This window comes from Thunnus albacares, chromosome 1 (assembly GCF_914725855.1).
Source record: "Thunnus albacares chromosome 1, fThuAlb1.1, whole genome shotgun sequence".
NCBI lineage: Eukaryota > Metazoa > Chordata > Actinopteri > Scombriformes > Scombridae > Thunnus > Thunnus albacares.
In genome coordinates this window covers 23805021-23828510 of record NC_058106.1, presented here as the reverse complement: position 1 = coordinate 23828510, position 23490 = coordinate 23805021, and the positions used below count along the sequence as shown (strand labels likewise).

At 41.4% G+C, this 23490-nt stretch overlaps 1 protein-coding gene across 15 annotated transcripts in view; it reads right to left on the bottom strand.

Moving 5' to 3' along the window:
* The window catches only part of tjp1a (tight junction protein 1a), a 122321-nt gene that overhangs the window by 6922 nt on the left and 91909 nt on the right, over positions 1-23490 (bottom strand). For 7 of the 15 annotated variants that reach the window (XM_044350664.1, XM_044350672.1, XM_044350613.1 and 4 more), the window contains 25 exons: positions 23328-23384; positions 21887-22011; positions 21591-21693; positions 21035-21362; positions 20686-20792; positions 19802-19970; positions 19469-19604; positions 15157-15296; positions 14542-14647; positions 14082-14232; positions 12296-12404; positions 11980-12199; positions 10702-10886; positions 10107-10202; positions 9112-9138; positions 6946-7028; positions 6438-6648; positions 5363-5463; positions 4915-5265; positions 3747-3998; positions 1704-2540; positions 1415-1497; positions 1007-1183; positions 695-801; positions 272-531 (listed from right to left, as the gene is read on the bottom strand). In XM_044350664.1, coding sequence (XP_044206599.1) covers positions 272-531; positions 695-801; positions 1007-1183; positions 1415-1497; positions 1704-2540; positions 3747-3998; positions 4915-5265; positions 5363-5463; positions 6438-6648; positions 6946-7028; positions 9112-9138; positions 10107-10202; positions 10702-10886; positions 11980-12199; positions 12296-12404; positions 14082-14232; positions 14542-14647; positions 15157-15296; positions 19469-19604; positions 19802-19970; positions 20686-20792; positions 21035-21362; positions 21591-21693; positions 21887-22011; positions 23328-23384 — 4521 coding nt within the window. The remainder of the gene's footprint in view (positions 1-271; positions 532-694; positions 802-1006; positions 1184-1414; positions 1498-1703; positions 2541-3746; positions 3999-4914; positions 5266-5362; positions 5464-6437; positions 6649-6945; positions 7029-9111; positions 9139-10106; positions 10203-10701; positions 10887-11979; positions 12200-12295; positions 12405-14081; positions 14233-14541; positions 14648-15156; positions 15297-19468; positions 19605-19801; positions 19971-20685; positions 20793-21034; positions 21363-21590; positions 21694-21886; positions 22012-23327; positions 23385-23490) is intronic. The other 8 variants (XM_044350640.1, XM_044350717.1, XM_044350727.1 and 5 more) reach the window with 5 other exon arrangements.

Below are 23490 nucleotides of genomic sequence, written 5' to 3'. Positions count from 1 at the left end.
TATGGCAATTCAAAATGTGACCTTTTTCAAAACTATCTTATGTTGATTTAGGTTTTTCCACTTAGCATCAGATTTGAGGGCTGCAGTAACACTAATACAGTAGCATCGACCTGACCAATTCAGATTATTATTATTATATTTATTATCTTTCTGTATTTATTCATATAATAATCTACTTAATAGTGTTTGGTGCCCACAGAATTCAATAATCAAGCTCCAACTGTACCATTATTCATCTGAGTAAAATGACCGCTGGCTGAGAGCTGCTTACCTTTGGAGCGATCTCTGGTTTGTCATTGGGCAGAAGGTTGTGGTTGAATTTAGGACTGTCGAACTTGCGCTCAAAAGGCCTGGCAGAGGTGGTGTAGGGCTTGGGCACATAGCGGTTGTAGCTGGATGCTGGTGGAGCCCCGGTGCTAGTGACAGTTTTTGGAGGCTGTTCACTAGTGCCATTAACCGGAGACTTCTCAGGGAAACTTTTGTGAGGCAGGAAATTGGTCTGAACTGTGTCCTCTCGGGCGGGAGGCTTGGCTGTGGGGCAGTCATAAAGGTTAGTTTAATAGTGTTTACATGTGTGTAGGAAAGCAGCAGACTGTGTCTCTCAGCACACACAGCATGATACAGTAAAGGGAAGCATCTTCGTGTGCATCTTGTATTAAAGATGAAATCTTGTCAGTAAGAAATTGAATTTTACCTTCAGGTGAGGGTTTGGGCAGTGTGGCTGGTGGCAGAGAAGGCATCACCTGGGAAACTGGCTCATATCTTTTCTCCACTGGACTTGGTTTCTCCACAGACTCTGACCTGTAGCACAAGAGCAAAATCATTTAACATTACATTAAGATTTGTGATAAAAACTTACTAAAATATAAATATAAAAAAGGATATTAAAAGATATATTAAAGGAAAGTTGTTGCATCTATAGAATATAAGGAGGAAGAACTGAAGACATTTCATAAAAATGTAGTACATCATATTCACAATGCTTATAAATGGGACTGAGCGTTACCTGGGGTAGCTGTGGGTTGTTTGTGCTTGTGGTTGGGGTTTGTTGGGGCCAGCCTGGAGCCTGTCGAAGTAAGAGAGCTGTTTCCTGTAGAAGTCCTCGTCCTCATCAGGGTCATAATGGTTGGAACGCACAATGTCATCAGCTACTTTGGACTGAGGCTTCTGAGGCTCTGGGGCTCTGGGTTGGGAGTTAATCAGGCATCAGGGAGGAGATGGTGAAAGCAGAGCAAGAGAAGAAATTATGTAGATGAAGTTTATAATAAACAAATGGCCACAATGAAGGTGCTTAAGCAAATTGCTCAATGGTATGAAAATGAAATTGACTGATTACATACTTTGATTCTGATATTACTCTGAAATATCACAGCGACTGAAAAAAAAAGTAGAAACAGCGTAACCTTTGGCTTACCTAAAGGTTTTCTCTTGATCCAGGTTGCTCAGAGAATTAGCTTTGGGGATTACTCCTCCTGCTTTCAAGGGTAAATCAGCAGCCTGTAGTAACAACAGCAATGGACCTTGTCAGTAGAGTAAAAATGATAAATGCTCTCGTTCTAATGTGCTCATCATGTCGTTAATGTGGCTGAGTGGATGAAAAACAAATATACAAGTTAGGTGCACTAGAAACTACTGTAACTGCATAGGCTGCTTTGACATTATTCAACATACATTATAAATATCTGCAAAGCCAAAGAGTTTACCCTGTTCCCAGATGAATCCCCTGCATCTCTGGCTCGGTCCATGGACACGGAGCGTTTGTTCTCAAACATCTTGACCCTCGTCAGGACAGACTGTGGCCGCATGGCGGGGTCGTCCTCCTGTTGCTCTTCTCTGGCAGCGACAGGCTTTAGAGCATCCGTGGGAGAAGGTGAGGGGGCCTCTGCTTTGGGAGGTGGGGTGGGGCTGGTTTCAGAGTTCACAGGAGCAGGGTCGTACTGCTGAGGTTTGAAGCCTTTTTGCTGCGGTGCTGGTCCCTGGTTATAGGCAGGCCGCTGGGCAGCGGGGTCTGGGGAGCGGGCAGCTGGGGGGTACGTGGTCAGGTGAGAATCCTGGTCGTAGTGCAGATCGTGCGCTGGAGCAGGAGGTGGGGGATCATCGTAACGGACAGGCGCTGGACCTGTTGGTTTACCGTAGCGAGGCCGTCCGTCGAATCCCTGCTGAGGTGGAGGCTCGTCGTAGCGGAGCGGAGGGGTGTACTGGGACTCAGGGCCATCACCGTATGGCAAACGGGGATCGAAGCCCTGGGAGTTGGCAGTGGAGAGTGGCTGGTTGTAGGGGTTCCACTGCTGCTGGTCGTAGTGAGGCACACTGTTCTCGTAGGGTGCATGAGAGTCAAAGTTACGGTACTTTGGTTCTGGGTAACCACCTCCGCTGCTGACTCCACTGCTGCTGACATCATACCGACTAGGTGGGTGGTCGTAATCTCTGTATGGCTGCTGGTCAGCGTGATATCCCTGCTGAGGGTTGTAAGTCACAGGCTTCATGCTGTGACCAATTCTCCCTGTGTTGTCTGTGCTGTATGGATCCTTCTGAAACATCTACCGAACAAATACACAACAAAGAATAAGGTTAATAACTGCAAAGGATCCGCTAACATACTGCACAGACAGTGTGATATGAAAAAGTAGACTATACAGAAAATCAGTTAAAGGGTGAGAAAGGGAGAATATTAAAACAAGTCCGTGAAATTAATTGCAGAGGAGGAAACGAGAAGGGAAAGACCTGAAATAGAGAAACTGAGAGGGAGGGGTTACTGGTCAGATATCAGATTAAACAGAAATCTCAGCACAACCAAACACTGAATGCAGCTGAAAAACATCACAAGGTACCACTGCAACTCCAAATTAAACACTCAAATTAAATAAAGAAAGAAAAACACTGGTTAAAAAAAATACAACAAAACAATGGGATCCATTTTTCTTGTCTTAAATGACAAAATGTAAAAACTGTACATAGAACTGTATCCTAACCTTGAAGGTTTATCAGCAATTTCACTAATAATTTGGGGTTACTTTATTCAATATGCACACACTGCTGCATGTGTATTCATAAAGAAAAATGTCACCCACTGTCTTGGTGCAATTATAAGGCAACTTAAACGTCCACATTAATATTTAACATTACAAGCACATACCCCCATTGTACAAATATATTCAAAATCCTGATATTGGAGAAGTAGCCATTAATTATCCCTCAAAGTCTGAAAAACTTTTCTGTTTAGGAGGTTTTTTTTTTGCTTAATTTCAAACGCTGGACAAAGCACAGATAAAAATCGTTGGAAAATCAATGGCTACTTTTACAAGAAAATGGTCCATTCAATCTGCACTGATAAATACAGCACAAACAGATCTACATCTAGTGATTAACAGAGAATGAGCCAAACATGTTGCAGCCATGCAAAGACGATAAGCAACAGTGAGAGCTGCAGGATTTTCACTGCTCTCCTACATGTAGGCAAATCAGCGCAGCCATCACCTCCAAGCCCACTGTTGTTTACCAGCATTTGCTCGCACTCTGGTACGTGCACACACAATTGCGTCCACACACACGCACACACACACACATCTGTCTCTTCGGGGCAGCACTGTGGTCAGCAAACATGCAGGGCAGAAGGAGAGAGAGAGAAGCGTGGCAGCAGAAGGTAGGTAGACAGGCAGCAGCAGCACAGGAGGTCAGCCAGGTCAGATCGAGCCGAGCTGAGCCGGGCCCGGTCACGGAGCGTCCAATGACGGTCAGATGGATACCTTTGGTTCTGAACTGGCCAGTCCAGACTGTAGAGGTTCTGGTGTGATGCTCTGTGGGGCTAGCTCAGGGGTGGGCCTCCTAAGTGAACCAGCCTCTGGGATGGGGCTTGGCTGGCTTTGGGGAGATGCAGGAGCCTCGTCAGGGCTCAGACCCCCTACAGTTTTTACAGTAACGTCGACAGCAGGGGGCACTGTCTCAGCCAGGGGCTCATGCTGCTGGGGGATGCTAGGGACGGCAGCGGCCTCTGCTTTCTGTGAAGTGGTTCAGAAATGTTTAATAACACGCGCTGACACACTATGGTGCAGTACTAACAAGTGCTACTACCTTCATAGCCCCTCTACAATGGTCTGCTCCTCACTTGTGCTTACAATGATTCAAACAGCCAATCACATCGCCTCCACATTTAGCAGTAACTGTGGATCAACCATCGGCACGTGAAAGTTAGGAATTAGGACAAGTTTCCATTGTTAGAGTATACTAATTTGATTTTAATTCTATGATAACAATACAGTAATTTATCTTTTTCCCTTTTTTATGTTCATTAACACATCATGAGACGACATACGTTTAGATTTGGGAATCACAACGGCCAATTGAATTCTGATAAATACATTTCACAGGAACACTGGATTAACACTGGCATTTCCAACATGCACATAATACTTTCTGGTGTCGTATTGTCACAGTCCCGATCACAGGTAAAACAAAAATAGGAAGTGCACATAGGTGAGTACTGGTACAGACACTTGGACAAACATAAGTTTCTTTTCCCAGAGAAATCAGCGACAGTCACACAGATAAGACATCTTGTGGTAGTACAGAGTACAAGAGTAACAGTAAAATTTAAGTTCTTCTCCTTTCCAAAAATAAAAAAACACACGCTCACAAACATCAATCAACAAACACATAGCCAAATAGAATAAATAAATAAAATAATAAATATAGAGATATATTATATATATATATATAATATATTATTTATATATTGCAATAGATACCTGACCACAAACGTTTTCACTTTCCCAATGATATAGTTTTGTAACAGTAGATGGACAGAATAACTGTAAAAATAAAAAAGTGCCTTCAATAGCGCCTCCAGAATACCCTTCTAACGCATACCACGTCCTCCAGACAACAGGGGAGACGTACAGCTCTCAGAAACGCTACCTGCTGCTGCGCTGGTGCCTTGAACCCAGCCGGGTCGATGCGGTTCAGCGGGTCCGGCTGCACCGTGTGCTGGTAGCCAGCGTAGCCAGGGGGGTCCTGGATGACAGGCGGGTCCTCACGGACAGGCTCTGAGGAGCGGGTGATGGCAGGCTCCGTAGGTGGACCCACATCGTCATTCAGTGTTTCGTCCAGCTCCTGGTCGGTGTAGGCTCCACCCTCCGTGTCCGTGTCCTCGTAGTCGGAGGTGTGGCGGCTGTCGGTGCTGTACATGGAATACTCACTGCCCGGTGCCGACAGGTAGGACAGACGGTCGTCATGGATGTCCAGGTCATCCTCAGCTGCCCCGTCAGCCTGAGTGAAGAGGTGGCAAGAAAGAGAGTGAAGTGAGAGAGAGATTGAGCAAAGATATGGATATTTGTGTGTTGTGTTTGTGTGTTGTGTATGTTACCTTGCCCTCTGAAACCCACACCAGCTGGTTCTGCTGCTGCTGGATTATCTCCTTCAGTGCTCCAAACCAACCATCGTTCATGCTGTTCAAGTTAATGGTTGCTGAATACACAAAGAGAGATGGCAGAAGAAAATGAAAAAAATGTTTCTGAATACTAACGACCACTTAATGAGCAATTAAGTACAACCATAGCATCGTAATTAAAAGGTTTTCAGTTTTACCCATAATTGCTCTGCCGCTTTGACAAAATATTTGAAAAGAATCTTGAAGTTGCTCTGACAATCTTCCTACTTGGGACCCAGTTAATATTTTTCTACAGTGTTCAAGTGTGAATAAATGCAGTCACATTGACAGTAAAGGCATGCACGAGATTGCACTGTTCTTGTCTGCAAAGTACTTAGATATAGTGTACAAACCAATCACAACAGAGGAAGAGATACTTTAAATGCAAAATTAGGGAACTGCTCTCCCTCCATCTCAACTAGGAGATAGCAAGACAGTTTTGTGGCACATTAAAAAATGTCAACTTCCTAGTCCCATGAGCTACATACTAAATATCCTGCAAGTATTCTGGCTTCATCAGTTTCACAGTTTTGCATTTAGTTATTATACTACACTGTAATTATGCAGCCTAATTTTGAGAATAACTTGATAAAAGGTGTATAGTTACAAGTACAGCTCTTTGTGTCATGGCTGTTTAGACAGAAAAATGTGAGCCCAGAGAAATACTTTCAAGGATTCTCACTAATATCTTTATTGCCAACAGATGTTCCTAAAGAATAGTCACACCACATCCCTCAACAGGAAGACAGCATGCTGAGAATGCTTAAATGCGAGTGATGTGGCTAGGGGTATTCCTGCGTGACGGTCGGTGCTGAACAAGCTCTTGTAAGGAGCCCGACAGAACAGGGCCGGTCACGAGTGTAGTGTGGCTAAGGCTCCAACACTGCAGCACTAAATAATCAGCTGTCTGTGAAATGTGTCTTTACTCCCTTTAAAATCTCTCTAATTGTTTTCTCTCTTTTTGGAGCACCCATCTATCCTCCCCTCCCTTCCTTCCTCCCACTGGACTCACTAGTGAAGAGGTGGTGGTTGTTCTTCCTTAATTTGAGGGCACGTTCATAAAGCTTCCTGGCGCTCTTCCGAGACTCGGCGCAGAGTCGGGTCCTCATGTTCTTGACACCCTGCTTCGTGTCTGGGTTGAGAAACACCACAATTGGATACCACTGGGCGTAGTTCAGACGGTCCACTGCATTAGGGGTGATGTCCAGCACTGCATGTTTGTCCTTCATGAATGGAAAACAAGTAAAATAATGTAAAATATAAATGAAACACCATAATTTTTTTTTCATATTGTTTTCAGCAAATACTGAACCCTTGTAAGAGGTGTCAGCTCATCTGTCTGGATTCATTTCTTAAGTGAACACACCACAGTAAAATTCACCAGAGGGCAGCAGTGAGCTGTGTATATTATTGTGACTTGCTGCCATCTTTTCATTACTATAACAAATCTGCCCAAAATATGTTGATATCTCTGTCTTTGGTGATTTTATATGAATGTGTGCATATCTAGCTCCTCTCACCCGGTCAATGATCTGTTTAATGGTATGCAGGCGAATGATGCCGGAGCTTTTCTGGTCAGTTCCCGCATCCCTTGGTTCGCTCTCTACGGAAGACAAATGGACAGAGTTACTGCATCACATCAACACAAGAGACAAACAATAAAAACAGGCCTTGCCCCATTTAGACATCCTTGTAGCGTGCAGTTGTCGACTCCCATAAATAGAACTGTTAAATACAGAATAATAATCTCCATACAGGAGAGGACAAGTGTACGTTTGTGAAAACAGCTAGATAGTAAAGACGAAATGACAGCAGCCAATTCATGCAATAGTCATTAGGTATTTTGGGTAGACTTAAGGAAATGAAACATGGTGTATAATGAATGTGTGCGTGCAACTGCATGTAACAGTATAAATTATGGTGGAGGAAATGTGTTATGTGAGAACAACTGACATGAAATATGCAGATACAAGAGCAGGAAGGTCATTTGGGATTAATGGGAATACAGTGTCATTGTAAGCCTCAGGGATTTAAGCAAGGATGTGTAGAGGGGTTTATGATTCGCATAAAGATAATGGTTTCCTGCCTAGAAACACAAGGTACAAAAGAGGGCAGTCATCTCACCAGGATGTTCAAAAATAGTGATTCATATGACTCAAAACACATGATAGGGCCAGGCTTTCTTAATTCTGACATACTAATGGGATCTATGATCTACACACACACTGCTCATTACTATCCAAACAGTTTTGAAAAGAGAGATAAACATAGCCATGCAAAAAGGTCAGAAGTACAAGCGTATGCAGCAGCGTTAAACATTAAATGCTGTGATTCAGTGCTTTTCCTGTCAATGTATAATTCGACTTTAAATTGACACTTAAATTGTGAATTATGTCACAGTCGTAGTGCAACCCCACTTTGAACTGTAGTCTGAGTTGTGAGCCGTCAAATGATAAATTATGATCAAATTCAACTGAATCATATTTAATTCCCATCTCCCAATTTTGCTCCAACCCTGCAAAGATAACATCTGTTAATGCATACAGTGTTGTCAGATTTATTTTAGTATATGAACACCCAATAAGTGGTTGGTGATTTTGAGCTGATGCTTGAGTATTTTGTCTTAGTTCATGATTTCAATGTGCCGACTCTTAAATTCACCCATCATGGTGCATTTTGATGGTTAGAAAAAATAGATGCATGGATTCAACAAAAATCAAAATTAAATGGCAATATGTTTAGTATAAAGCCTCAAAACATAGTCAGCTTTGACCTTTGATTAGAGCCTCTACATTCTGTATTTCTACATTTCTAAATTCTACATTGATGTGCTACCACATTCTTCATTAACTTTTATTATGGTGTAATTTATGGGCAAATTCTATATACTTCATCACTTCCTTATGATTTTTCTATTTAATTATACTGGAGGTTTGTAAAACTGTTGAGAAACCACTTCACTCATCTCAATTTCCGTGACATATTAAATGCACAGCTCCACATGCTGCTTTGCTGTTGTCATTCTACATGATGCAACCTGCCTTTAAGAGGGGAATACCACTTAAATTATTCCTGTGCCCAGGAAAGGTACTCTATTTAATTCATCAGCATTTACTCTGCCATAACTTGGAGCATTATATTGTCTTGTAAAGATGCAATATTATACTAACACACAGCTCATTGGAGACTTAAATTTGGCAAGAAAGTGTATAATACCAAACAAAAATGAATGAGTGCTTGTTTATCGTTGTTGACATCTCGCCAAACGACTTTGCATGTGCAAAATGTCATTTGTAGTAATGCAGGTGAGATTTCTTCAATCTTTATTCAGAAAACTGTAGTCAGTGACTATCAGACTCCTGTACAATGTTAAGGGTACACTTTCTTTCCACAATAAAGTATCCAATTTATTGTGTGTGGTGCACTAGCTATGTGTTAGCATGATATTACATTTCTTTACTCTCATGTCTTCTGTGTTCAGTTTTGCAAGACTGTGTATCATGTTAATAATTATTACAGATTGTAATGCAATCAAGTGGTATTCCCCTGTATGAATTAACCAGGCAGTAGCTATTGTTTTAACACCTATAGAAAAGGCAACTAGCCACCACACACTGGCTTACTGATTATCTGCCATTCATTGAACCAAATAAAACAAATAAAAGTTGATGCACTAAGTGACATACTTTCCCCTCCTTGTTGTTGCTGTGTTTCTGAAAAGAAAATACAGTTACACAAACATCACAAGAGTCACACAAATAAACATCATGGACTGGAATGACTTTGTATGTGGGCGTGTGCTGAATGTGTGTGTGTGACATGCGTGTTTGTGCACTTAAAGTAATTGAAATTCATTACAGAGTGTTAAAATGAACATGACACATTAAAGAAACTTGCAATTTCCCAAAGAGGAAGTGGATGAGGACTCTTAGGATGAAATGAAAAAGAACTGTGCATTTCTGCTTAGAGTGTGTAAGAGAGAAAGATAAACAGAAAAAGGAAACTATAAATAAAATTTAAAGTTAAGCAGGAGTTAAGCAGGATGCCATCTTGTTTAGAAGAACTGAATGACTGAACTATTTTTAAAGAATTTTGCTTAGCATCCAGTGGATAATAGGTATTAACCCTAACCCTACATTTATAAAACAGCAATTTCAGCTATTGGTCTATTTCTAAAGGAAAACACAAGAGAACTAAAAAAAACGAACAACCAATACATAATGTTTCAAAACTTAAATAAGTTGTATTTATACATTTACAATTTTTCAATTACTGCCTCGAATAAACCATTTTTTGTTTTGTTTTTATACACTTGACAAATAAAATCATGGACTAAATGAAGTTCAACTGTCTCTGCCGCGTTTGCAGCCTCAATAAACTGCTTGTTTGTCGATGTATTGTCGTGTCAATGCTTGTAGCAGAGCTGGGTATTTGAAAGAGGAAAAAAGCCACAGGCGGTTAAGTTTGGATTTTGAAAATGCAGGGTACATAAAAAGAGGCACTAACCAAACTGTGAGTTCAACATACTGGCTGCTACAGAGAATATTTGTCAGAATCTGAGCATCGATTAGCTTTGGTAATATATAATGTACACTATAAATCAAGAGTCTGGTCTCCTATGATTCTAAGACACACAATAGGACACAAAACAGGAACAAAGGGACAGTAATTTGCTACTTACTTGCTAGTTCAAAAACATCAGGCTCCTCCCTAGCCAGTTTCTCTCTGGCCACATCTGCTATTGGCCCAAAGATGACCACAGGCCTCAGGAACCCAGCTGTTCATGAACAGGAGTATGTCACGAGGATTACCAAAGGTCAGCATTATTTAACATTTGCAAACTCAACACTGAATTATATTATACATATATCAACACAATATTACATATTAAAAAAGTAACCATACACACACACACACACACAGACACACACACACATACAAACCAAGCAGATAGAAGATGAGTAGAGTGAGGCAAACTTCACTTGTGCAATTAGATGACTGGTAAACATCTAAATATGTATGCAGTAATCTTGTCTGTAACAATGTGAATTGTAGGTTTACATAACACCATGTCCTCTGTAAATGTACCAATCAATAATTTTGTAATGCATGGAAACATGAGTAAAAACATAGGAACACTAGTAAGCTAGAATTTACAAGTACTGTGGATGACCTTCTGTTTCTTGGAGCTATTAAGTTGAAATCTGACCACTTTTCCCTACAATAAAATATACGTGGGAGGCTTCAGTTGATCGCTGTGACTGCCTTGGCCTTACCTTCCCTCAGCACCACCCTCTCGTAGGCAGGGAACTTGGTCTGAACCGGCTGGGCTGACAGGTCCTCCCTGCTCTTCCGCAAATTCCTCTTGGAGCTTCGCAATCCACGGAATCGCCAGAAATCTGCTCTATCGCCCCCTGGGGTTTTGGGAAGGGTGTACTGCACACTGGAAAGCTGCTCAGCCCTGAGGCAGAGAAAGGTAGGAGGTCAGGTGTCAGGACATCAGCCAAAATTGCAAACAAGGCCACTTGTTAGGTTAACAGATATGTGAAACAATTTGACACCCACCAGTGTAGCTGAAGTAAGCACTATGCAGATTTCTACAGTTAAGGTGACGGTATGTGGCACAAAAAGAAATACTTCAGCATACTAGTACTGTAACTGTGACACCACTGTACGTTCTCTGAGTTGTAAATGGTTGTCAAACAATTATGGAGCACTTATTCATCACTGACTGAAGACATGCTGATGATGCCTGAGCAATTTCAAATGATTTAAACACTATAATAGTGACACCAGAGGTTGTTCTGAGAAACATATTTCAGTGATGCTCCACTGGGTCTACATTGTATAACAGAATCTAAAGGCAAAACTTTTTCTTGATACATTTCATTACATAGAAATTAACTGTAAAGTAACACAAACAGGTATAAAAGGTAAGGTGAGTAAGATAGTAAACCTATGGAGGAAAGAAATGATTCGTAGTGGCTTTGATTTATGATGGGTCTTTCTTTGATGTATGTGATTCGATCGTTTTATGTAAAATGTTTTGATAGAATATCAAGGGAGGCAGATTTAACTTGGCTGAGGAGCTGAGATTTCTTTCACAATACTAAAATGTATGTGATAAAAATGTATGCACCATGTGGAAAGCTATGTCTTTTCTGTCAGCAGGACAGTGAGGAATCTCTGTGTAAACACTGCCAGAGGCTGCTGCAGGCTGTAGAGACAGGCCTAGATAAAACGATGCTGTTGGCAAGATCATGATTTATAAAACACGTACGCTCAGACACACATGACCAACAGTATGACAAAGAGCTGCAGCTTTTCCTTTTAACAGAAGCACAGAACCAAAAATAACTAGCATTAAAATCACTAATGTGAAAAATACAGTAGACTAAACAAACAAATAAAAGGAAAACAGTCTGTTAAATCCTTCCTCGCTACCCTGAGATAAACAACAATGCTTCTTTTTCTTTACCTCCACCCTCGCTCATTCATAAAGTGCCAGAACAAGCTGTGCAGGAAATAAAGGTGTGACCTGAGACTCCTCTTACCTGTTCTTGTTGGGGATGATGCCCCTTTCCACTTCCTGATGGTTCTTGCCGATACGAATCGCGAGCCAGGAGCCTAACTTGCCATTGTACAGAGTATCTACCACACGGAACACCTCGCCTTTGTTAAAGCTCAGCCCGTACGGTGACTCTTTTTCATATTCGAAATGTGTGCGGATGTAGAAGGAGTCGCCCACATCCGATTCCACTATCCTCCGATATACTGGAGATAAAGCAGAGACGGTTGATTAGAGTAACGTTTTAAAAAGGATTTCAGTGTATGTGCTTTGTGTTTACACCGCTAACTGGCATCGCTCACCATCCTTCTTCTTCTGAGCCAGGATTGTAACTTCCTCTCCTCTTGGAAGATCCAGCAGAAACAGCACAGCCTCCTCCCTAATGATGTTAGCAAAGTCCACATTGTTCACCTACAAATGCAGAACAGAAGAAGCAGAAGAAATCAAATTACAGTGCAGTTGATGGACTGGTTTATAATCATATAAAATAGTGAATTATGCTCTCATGTCATTTTAGGCCAACTTGATCCTCATATATGTATAAATCATCAACATTTAATGCTTAAAGATATTTTTAAAGCATTTATCATCCTCTTTCTTTGCTTGTGCTATTTTTAGTGAACATTACAGTAACTAGCACTCATTAGATTTCTCACAGAATAGGAGGAACAGAGGAAAATGAAAACCTGTTCCTCAACAGAAGCAGGGCAATGTACTCCCCCCCAACAACTGAGCTGCCTCCTCCTCGTCTCCTGCTGCTGTCCCAAACACAATAACTGCTGTTTATTGACTCTGCTTGAGGGGCAGCAGGGAAACCAGAAACACATGGACTAAATCACTGAACCTCAGAAAGACACCTTTATCCTTCCCAGAAACAGGAGGGCCTGACGTCTTTATCTCTGCTAGCACACCGTGACCAAAGGGAAACAACCTAAAGATGGAAAACAATGTCCTGGAAGTCTCAAGATGTGTTTGTACAGTGGGAAGAACACACACGCAGACACATAATGAGATCTACACTATGGAGCGGAAGGAACTTAAGACATTGTATACTCATTAAGAGAAGCAGAGAATATAATGGACAACTTTGTTTATCAGATATATACAGTCCATAAAAGTTAACAAACACAGAACTGTGTGGCCAGACTCTCCTGCTCACTCTATGTTTAACTATACAGTTGCAGGTGTCATCCTTGACAGCTGTATAAACATGTCAGAATGGATCCAAGACTGACATCAAGAGGGTTTCCATCATTACATCAACAATGATACTCTGGTGTTCAGTCAAACAGAAAGACAACTGTTCCTGAGGTCAGAGTGCAAGAACGACCTCTATTGTGTCTCCTCACTGGAAACAAGGGGAGTTTTGAAACGAGGCAGAGCCCGGGAATGACTCACAGACTGACAGATACATTGTGCTGTATTCCCAAGATCTCTTTACACAGAAGTAAAACTATTGTGACCATGGAATCACATAGTCTCACCACTGATTATCTAAGTTAGTGTGGGCAGCGACAGCTTGACTATTTTGACAATAACACCAGATGTTCTTCCCACTTTAATATGATGTGGAATTTTTTTTTTAACAGTTTCTACTTACTAAAGCAAGAACTTCGATGAACTCTGACGATAAACAAACCTTACAAGCTAAAAAATAATAGGACAATTTAAATGTCTACAGCTAATTTAGCAGAGCAAATGCACAACGCTTGCAACCTGGTCACTACATTGTTGTCCCGACCTCACACCCTACGTGCCGTTATTGGCCGGGGGCTACACACCCACTGGCCAAAGGTTGACGCCTAGAAACATCCTGAACACAGCAAAATAAAAAAAAATGCAGGCAGAGGGCAGATCTCTGCAGATAAATACATGACCACACACTTCTAGTGGGTCATAAGTGATGACTGAGAGGGATTATTTTTTTGGAAACTCCTGCACAGTATGCCTTTAATCCCTCATAACAATGCAACAAGAAGAAGAAGAAAAAAAAAGGTTTCTTGTTTACATGTTTTTAAAGAAATCAAAAAGCCAACAACAGCCTGGGTGCTCAAGTACATGTAAACACATTGATGGAGTGCAAAGTACCCTGAGAATCTGGTCTCCCTCCTCCAGCCCCTCCTTGGCTGCAGGACTGTCCTCCAAAACTCCTGCCACAAAAATTCCCACGTCGTTCCCTCCGGCTAACCGCAGACCGACACTCTCTCCCTTCTTGAACTTGACCAGCTTCATACTTGGCCTATAGGAGAAAACAGGTGGTCAGATGGAATTAGGCGAAAAGGTCAGCGAAAAGATTTGAAAACAATCCTCCTAAGAGACAAAAAAACACACCCTGTTATTCAAACAAGCTGTGTGCGGTGAAAAAAATAAATAGAACAAAAGCTGGCCTGAATCCCTGGACTAATCTGAGCTACGTATGTTTCAACTGCTGTTCAAATGAACAAAGTTTATGAATCTTATCAAAGTGCATAATATATATACACTTGATATACAAGCCACAGTGGTATTTGCATTATAGTGCTTTGTATAAGAGCATTTGGACATTTACCTGAGAATGCTGTCGTCATGACCGGCGCTGGGTACAGGGGCATCAGAGGGGCTGACAGGCAGGTCCACATCAGGCTGACCAGGCTGTGCATAAACTGGCTTTGGTTCTGCCACAAATACAAACACAGTGAGTAATTAGTTAGAACGTAAGTAGATTCAAGAAAACCAGCACAGACTGTGCAGGGTTGCATCTGTTTCACTGTTTTGTGAGGTTAACTGTGGGCAAGGTGCCTGGATGACTGAGAATCCTCACTGACCACAAAGTGCTTTATAACAGTGAAACCAAAAGTAAAAGTGAAAGCTCCGGCTGTAATTGATAACAGACGTGTCAAGTATTTCTTTTGTAATATTATCCATATTCATTTTTCCTCAGTTGTTAATAGTATTTCTTTGTGACGATTGAGAGATATATGAAAATTTACTTTGCAGATAATTTTTACAGTGTTGTAATAACCTTCATGGTAACTCGCTGTACTAATGGCAATGAGATGGAAAAAATAAAAAAGGTGATATAAAGAATAAAAAATATAAAAAGGTGATGAACACCCAAACATCATATGGGAGAGACCACACTAATCCTTTGAGCTGAGGTGTAATAGGCAGGAGAATTCTGTACCAGGCAGCGGAGGTAACAGTTTGTCATCTCTGGAGCTGGCTTGGTCACTGGCCTGTGACAAGACACCATCATCAGAGCTTTTGACTGGTGTAGATATGGCCCCTGGTTTGGACAGACGATCCTCATCTCGACTTCGGTGGCTGAAATAAACATAAACAACATATGGCAGTTCAGTAAAACTGTATTATCAGTGCTATAATGACAGTTTAAAACTTTAAAGGACTGCAACACACTGCTGATTTTAGAGTGTGAATGACCACCAGCTGTGTCCACCCTACGTACAGCGCAATAATGCACGTAACTGTTTTGTTTTTCCATGTGCTGACATCACCAGGAAAACAAATTAGATAAGAACACAATTATCAATTAAAAAAGGATGTGAGGCTCTGTCAAAAAGACGCTGTAGATTCCCCATACCAGTTTAAGTCTCTGGCCTATTCAATTGTATTTTAATGGAGTTTGTTTTTAATTATGTGGTCTGTACAGTTTGTCATTGACGAACCACATTCCCAACCAGAAACTGATATCAAGTTCAATTAGAGTGGACAGGCTTTATAAATGTTTTATTTTCCAAATTGCATTTTTTCTTAAAGATCAATGTGACCCCTCATTGTTATTAACCACATAGTACCCTTTCCAATAAAAGCACATCGGCAGAGGAAGAAAAACCAGACCGAGCCTCCCAACATAAACTCTTGAGTTACGATACTTTTCAGTCCAAGTTCCTGTTTAACCTGGATAAAATAAACAAGGTAAAACTGTGTGTCTGTGTGGGCGTGTGCGTCTAGTAGGCTATGTCTAACTAAGTAGAAAGGGCTCTGCTGCTTAAAACAATGGTTGAATTCCAATCTTGTCACATGACTGCCTGCTGGCACAGTACTTGAGCTGTATTCAGAGGCTTTTGTAAAAGAATGTGAAGGTGCAGGCTGTGCCACCAGCTCAGACGAGGAAACTTCTCTCATGTCCATTCATTGTATTTGCAACTGACAATACACACAGTAAAACACAGATGCAAAAACAGTAAAAGTACATCTGACTGATACTTCAGGGTTTAACTTATTAGTTCGTGCAGCTGCTGACCTTCATTTTCTGCCACAGAACGGCCTTTTTTTTAAGTTCCTGAATTTTCCCAGACTGTGTCTAGCTCTCACTACAACTCAAGTTTTACGCATGGTGTTGATCTGTGTAATTTTGTACATCAGCAGAATCAGCATCAGGGAAACCTGTATGGGTTTGTTGTGAGGGGAAAGGGGGTAAATGAGAGCTATAGCCTGAGGATGAATAACTGAATTGTAATGAGAGAGACAGACAGAGTGTGTCTGAGTGTGTCTGAGTGTGGATGAATGAGAAAGAGTGGGGGGGGGAGAAGGAGAGGGACAAACAGAGCAAGAGTGCAAGACGGAAAGAGAGAGAGAGAGTGAGGAGAGAGAGAGAGAGGGAGAGAGTGTTGTGGCCTAAATCTGCTGTTCCTTGCTGCAGAATGGTGCTAAAAAAGGCTTCACACTGACAAACACCATTCGACAGAGCCCTTTGTTCAATTCCCTCGCTAACACATTCTTACAGTATGGGCAAAAGGCAAGAGAGAGCAAGTGAGTGAGAAGCGGAGAAGAGATAAAGTTGAAGTGAAGGAGTGGGAGAGAGAGAGAGAGAGAGAGAAGTGGCTGCACAGACATTAACATTAACAGTGCAAAATACGATACTGCCACACCAGAATCTCTACACTGCATAACAGTCCTTGTCTCCATAATTTCATATCCATCCATCAGTATTCTTCACACATGTCAATATATTTACCTACAGAACTGACCTGACTTGACCAAAACTGACAAAACATACAGATGACACAGGAAGAAATGTCAAATGACAAAATTTCACTCTTGCAGACAAATACTCATAGTTAAATATAAATAAAAACAAAACAAAAATTACTCACACATATGTCTCTGTAAGTTGCACCATGATGCTTATTAAAAAGATTTTGAGTTTAATTCCCTTAAAAGACAGCACAGAAAGCCTTTTGCCTGTGGAGAAAGTATGCTCATGCTCACTGCGAGACACTTTGGATGAAAGGCGTTTTTTGATGATCTGGTGTGCTAAAAAACACGGAGCAGCGTCGTGTCCTGGGGAAAAGAATGCATATAAGCCCTACAGCCAATCAGGTTAAGCGAACCATCTGGCTTAGGGCAAAGCACTGTGGGAAGTATGTCAAATTCCTCTTTCCCCTCCTAAACTGGGAGATAGTGAAAACATTCTCTTACATCACAGTCTAGCGACAGCCAGACTGTTATTTCCTCAGTTACCTCTTCAACCATAACTGCCATGAAAAGCAGGTGTAACTCCTCTTCTAACAATACATGTGCATGACGGATTAACCGCACAAAATACAAAATGTGCGATAAAAGAAGAGGGATAAAAGATTTAACGAGTGTTTTTATTACTTCTGGGCAGACTTTTTCTTCACTATCTTGTATTATTTTACTCAGGTTTCCCTTAATAATCGGATCTTAATCCCAATGGAACTTACCTGATAAAATAAACAAAGGTTATACATAAATTTCAATGATTAAAAAAGGGATAAAGGAAAGAGCAACTAAAATATTTTATTGATAAATGCACAAAATAAACACATTTATCAGATAGATACAGTCACTTACATGCGAAGAAATCTGTGCAAGAGTGAACCTGCCTTCATCCTGTATTGAAACAAGTATATTTAACTCCACAGCCTTACACACTGTGCCATCTAATCAAACGGCAGCACTGGAGGTGAATCTAGTCATATTATAATCATGACTGACAAGCAACTATTAAGCCAGACAACTAAACTAGGGGCAGCAGCAGAAGCAGCACTCTGTACTAACATCCTACAGCTACGAGAGTTGAAAACCTCTAGAAATCAGCTAAATTTGGATTTCCTGGTGACGGATACCTGTTCCAGTGAGAAATTTTGCCCTTTAGGAAGAGAGTTAATTATGAACGGCAGGTTTAGCTCTCCTATCTCATATAGCCTGACCTCCATCTCTTCAAGATTACAGAAGTCTGGAGAAAATTGCCTTTATTAGATTAGGTATGAGTTTGAAAATTAGTGCCTCCTGAAATAGTACCTCTGGTTAGTTTCATTCTAACTACAAACAACTTCTCAGTATCATAGCTTTTTCTTGGTTTAGACTATGACACCCTGCTGTGTCTCCAGCCTTTTCTAATCTGTTTGTGCTTTAGTTCTCCTAAGGATCCGACAAGCATGATGAAATGGAGGTCTGGTTATACAAGGCTCTAACTCAGACAGTTCCATCAGAACAAGCTGGGTCCCTGTTTCCACACCCACTGCTACGTTATGGTATCAAACACGACTATTTACTGTGATCAGAAACCAGCAACACGCCCACTGCCTTTTTCTTACTGCAGCCAGTGACAGCATTAGCATGGGTTGTTCCCGCAAATGACAACCCTGTTTCACTCCCCAGTCCTGTTTTATCAGCTGGCATCAAGCCTCCAAGAGTTTCATCCATTGTTCATGTTTTCCCACTCAACCATGCTTAATCTCTTGGCCTTCGCTAGTAAGCCTTAGCTTACATTGTCTGAGAGAAACTGTAGTCACTATCTGTCAGCCAGAGCATCTTATTTACCAGTACGTCTAAACTCAAGGTCTTTTTTTGTCATCTTTGTGTGTGTCAGCTACAGGAAGCTATGCAGCCTCTAAACTACAAGACGATAACTTACTGGAGGTTCCAACTGGCAGTGAACAGAGGTGGACAAAGACAACAGGGACATTCAAATTCATTAAAATAATCAAACATAAATCTATAGAGCATTTGCAGATAATAGCAATCAAAACGGCATGGCAACAAGAGCAATGGCAAGAGTAAAATTTGTGTTTAACATCACATACACCTAAAACTGCATGACTTAAATGAGCAACTCTATAAAGCTGATAAGACAATTATGTAGAGTCTGTAAGTGCTTCTCTGTTGGTTTAGAGATCTAGCCATGTATACTTTCAAAAAGCGATCCTGTTCAGCCAGAAGATCGATCGATCAATCCCTCCACCCTTCCCCCAGTCCTCTCCCAGAGCAAGGCATTATTGGAATGGCCCCGGAGGGAGTGTGATGGTTTATGCATGCTACGTCATTATCTATTGATTTATGCATTAGTGATGTGAGGTACTTACTCAGCACCCACTAACCCGTGGGGGTGAAGATGATGTATGAAGTTGCAGTAGTGGGAGTGTGGATGTATGACTGTGACACGTGTGACAGCTGTGTCTAATCCCCAGATTTGCGATCCGATGTGTGTGTATGTGTACTTCACGTACCTGCCATTACTGATCTGCCGAGGTGAGTGACGGAGATGGTCCGATGGCTCAGACTTGTCAGGCGAACGTGATCGACTGCCTCGCCCGTGGGATCGATTGGAATGGTCTGATGTCAGTGAATGTATTTCTGAAATGTCTGTGGAGTTTAAATTAAAGATGCATTAGCATTTCATCAATGACATAAATTAAGAAAGAGTAAAAAAACAACAAGAAAGTAACTGTATTATTATAATCATTATAACAGTGATTGAAATAATCCCTTCTCAGTGCTCAAATAAATGTATAGATCATGCAATAAGCTATAAGCTGCATCCTACAAGTCTGTTGTCTCACCATCTCTGTCGGAGTTATTGGCTGATGGGATGCTGTCATCAAGGTCAGGAATGTTGAGCAGCGTGGCTCTCTCATCTCTCTGCACCACCATCTTCAACTTGCCCTTTGACCTCTCAATCAGCTTCTTGGCATCTATCAGTGATAGGTTCTCTGTAACTGTGCCATTGATCTGGCAAAGGAAGGGGAGTGGGTCAGTACGAGAACTGAATAGACAAGTTTTTTTGTGTAGAGCCCACAGTGTGCTTTTAACAAATATGGGATCATCACAAAGCAAACAGAGATTGTAAATGGACTAGTTCTTCCATACATCAACAATAAGAAGACTAGAAACAAGTCTAAAAATGTATAATATAATTAGGCACATAGTTTGCAATGCATTTAGTGCTGTATAAAGACACATGCACAGAAATATATATATATTGTAAAACTATCATTATTCAAATATATATACATATTGGTCTTTATCCTGCAATCACATTTCAAATAGAAAAGTCTGTTTCTTTCTCTCTTTCTATCAGTAAAACTGATACAATAAATTGGATTTTCAATACATTTCTTTAAGGTGAAGGCACATTTCTCCCTCCTCAGAGATTGAGTGGATAAAATTCAAAGGAATAATGGAATGTGTGGTATTTCTGCTGGTGAGCCTGCATACTAATGAACTGTGACCTCACTCAGCAAGCCACTTTCAGCAGCTCACAGATTACAACAAGCAAACTGGTGAAAATTTTCAGTAAAAAAGATTAAAGACACTCTTCACCCAGGCTTATTCCCCCCAATAATCAAATTTTTTTTATTTACATTTATCTTTTCTCTTTAATTTTGTCTCTGTCTGATCTCACCTACAGCCTCACAAATTCAAACGCTCCTCTCTTTTCTCTCACCTTCAGTACAACATCTCCCTCCTGGATGTTTCCATCTCTGGCAGCAAGGCTCTCAGGAGAGATATCCTTCACAAAGATATGGCTGGCCAAACGCAGTCCATATTCTGCTTTCAGAGTTGAAATACAAAACATAGCAATGTTAACGAGGCACATCATTTCAATCATCACTTGGTTCTCTGCCAATAAGATGAACAGACTGGTCTCCACATTAACAATTCAGATCGAACTTTTCTTTAAGTAACAGTCAATTTGGGAAAATCCATCTTAAGATATATACATATATCCTCTTCATAATCTGTTTTTTTTTTTTTTTGTCAAATTTGAGCTGCTTGGACATTGTGTTGCCCACCTTCATTTTTGCGGGACTTGACGAGGGTGACCTTAGAAGGCCTGGGTGGAGCAGAAGAGGCTTGTGATCGGCGATCGGAGCGTGGTGAGATGCTCCTCTCCCGCGAGGCACTGTGATCCCGTCTGCTGCTGTTGCTACGTTCACGCTCGTGACGCCTGCCAGGGCCCGTGCCTCCGCTTGCTCCTCCATAGGCACTTTGGCCACCACGACCGCTGTGGTGCTCATAGCCATCATCCTCATCACTATCCTCTTCCTCGTGCTCTGACATTGTTTCTCTGTCCCCTGGCCGAGAAACAGGGATCTGCACTTTCCTTTTCCTACGGATAGTCTTGGAGTAGAGAGGAAGTTTTGGGTGTTGAGAGGCAAATATTATCATTATTATTATCATTATCATTATCATCATCATCATCATTATTATGTTGCATGGAACAGTCTGTCAAACAGCAATTAATGAGTGAACCCCAAACCTGCAATCATACTCTGTAACATCCAGGGTCACTATGAATCTAATTAACACTAATTCAGTGTTGGTAAATATTATTAGTGTTAAACTTACTATCTTTGCATTTTTTCCACTCTTGCGGAGTTGCTGCACAGCGTACGCATGCTCTACGTTGTCCATAGAGACTGCGTTGACCATCACCACTCGATCATTTTCTCTGAAACAATTAAACAACAATCCATGAACAGCTGTTGAACAGGAGAAATATTTAATAGGGGCTTCTTTTAACCAATTCTCAGGTCAGACTAACAGTGCTCCTACAAGCCTGGCGTGTGTAAATATTAACATACAGCAAAAGATCCAGCATCTTATTAAATAAAATGTTGATGGCAACATAGTCAAAGACTTACTGCAGCAGTCCCTCCGCAGGACCTCCTTTCAAAACATCAGATATCACGATGGATGTCTCTCCACTTTGGAAATGAGGGTTGTCTCGCCCACCTGAGATGGCAATACCAAACCCAAATCCTGGGGCCTACACACACAAAAACACACAAAAATACACACAACACTGACTGATATGGCATAAATGGCAGATAGATTAGACCTGTGTCAGGCTTTGCTGTAAAAACAGAGGAAAATTATCAGGGGAAACTGTTAACAGGCAGAATGAGTAAGATTTGTCGGTTGTGGTTTGTAAACATAACATTCAAAGTTGGCCCCTCCTCCCACAGCTCAACGATACCCGAAGGGCTACGCTGCAGTGCAGCGCTATGTTGTTACGTATTTATAGAGTCCCGCCCTCACACCCTGCGCACTGCTATTGGCTGGGGGCTACACAATCACTGCCCATCGGCTGACGCCCAGAAACGTCCCAAACACAGCAAAATAAGAAAACACAGGCAGAGGGTAGGGTTTCTGCAGATACACACACCACCACACACTAGTGGGTCATAAGTGATGATTGAGAGCAAGGTATCTTGCTACTATTCCAAGAGGTTTTAATAGAGGTTTTCAGGACTGTTGTGTTTTTGCCTAAACAAAAGCCAGCACCAAGAGAGCCAACCTTGTGATGTAAATGGCTAATCTTACAACCACAACAACACAGGAGAGCTGCAGCCCACACTGGGACGCTTCTTCAGCCTCGATAAAGCCGCTGCTAATTAGATTACAGCAACCAGGCCAGTCTAGACAGGTGCTCTACACAATCCCAGGGCACAAAAGTATCATCTAACTGGAGTTTACTGTCTCAAGGCAAGGTACATTGAAAGAAATCCACCATACAATAAGATAATAAGTATATTCATTTATCAGTAAGCTATACTTGGGGAATAAGGCTTTCAGAAGTTTAATAGTTAGCCTCATGATGCTAATTGTGTCAGAGGGGATGATCAGAGCTTGGCTCCAACCTTAGCTACTGGGGTTAGGAGGTTCAATTTATCATAATAAAATCAAACTACACACAGGACAAAAAGCACATGGACCAAGACTATCATCCATCCCCCTCTTTCCCTTGAGCTGTGTAAAGGAGAAGAGTATGTTGCCAACAGGAAGGAAGTGAAAAGAAGTAGTAAGGAAGTGGATGCTGATTTCTGTCTTCCTTAGCCTTGTTTCCTGCCATCTGGGTTCCCTGACTATTGTTTCAGTGCAACACATCCTGCTGCTACAGCTGGCCCTCTCAGTGCAGAGGGAGAAAGGAGAGATGGATAGGCAGAGGACATAGAGGAACATGGAGGGAAAAGTGAAGAACACACAAGACATACTTCAGGATTAGGATGCCAGAGACAGACAGGGAGGGAAAAAATACAAAAGAGAGAAGAAGGAGTGGAATTAAGAGTTGTAAACACCTACCCTGTGAAGGGTCACTGTGTGCTGTTCCCATATGACCGTTTCCTCCATCGCTGCACTCTGCAACACAAGACACAAACACTTTATTAGATACAGATATACATCCAATCTATAAAATAATCCTGTTTAATCCAAAATCCCGTCTCTCTGTGAAGCTTATATTGTT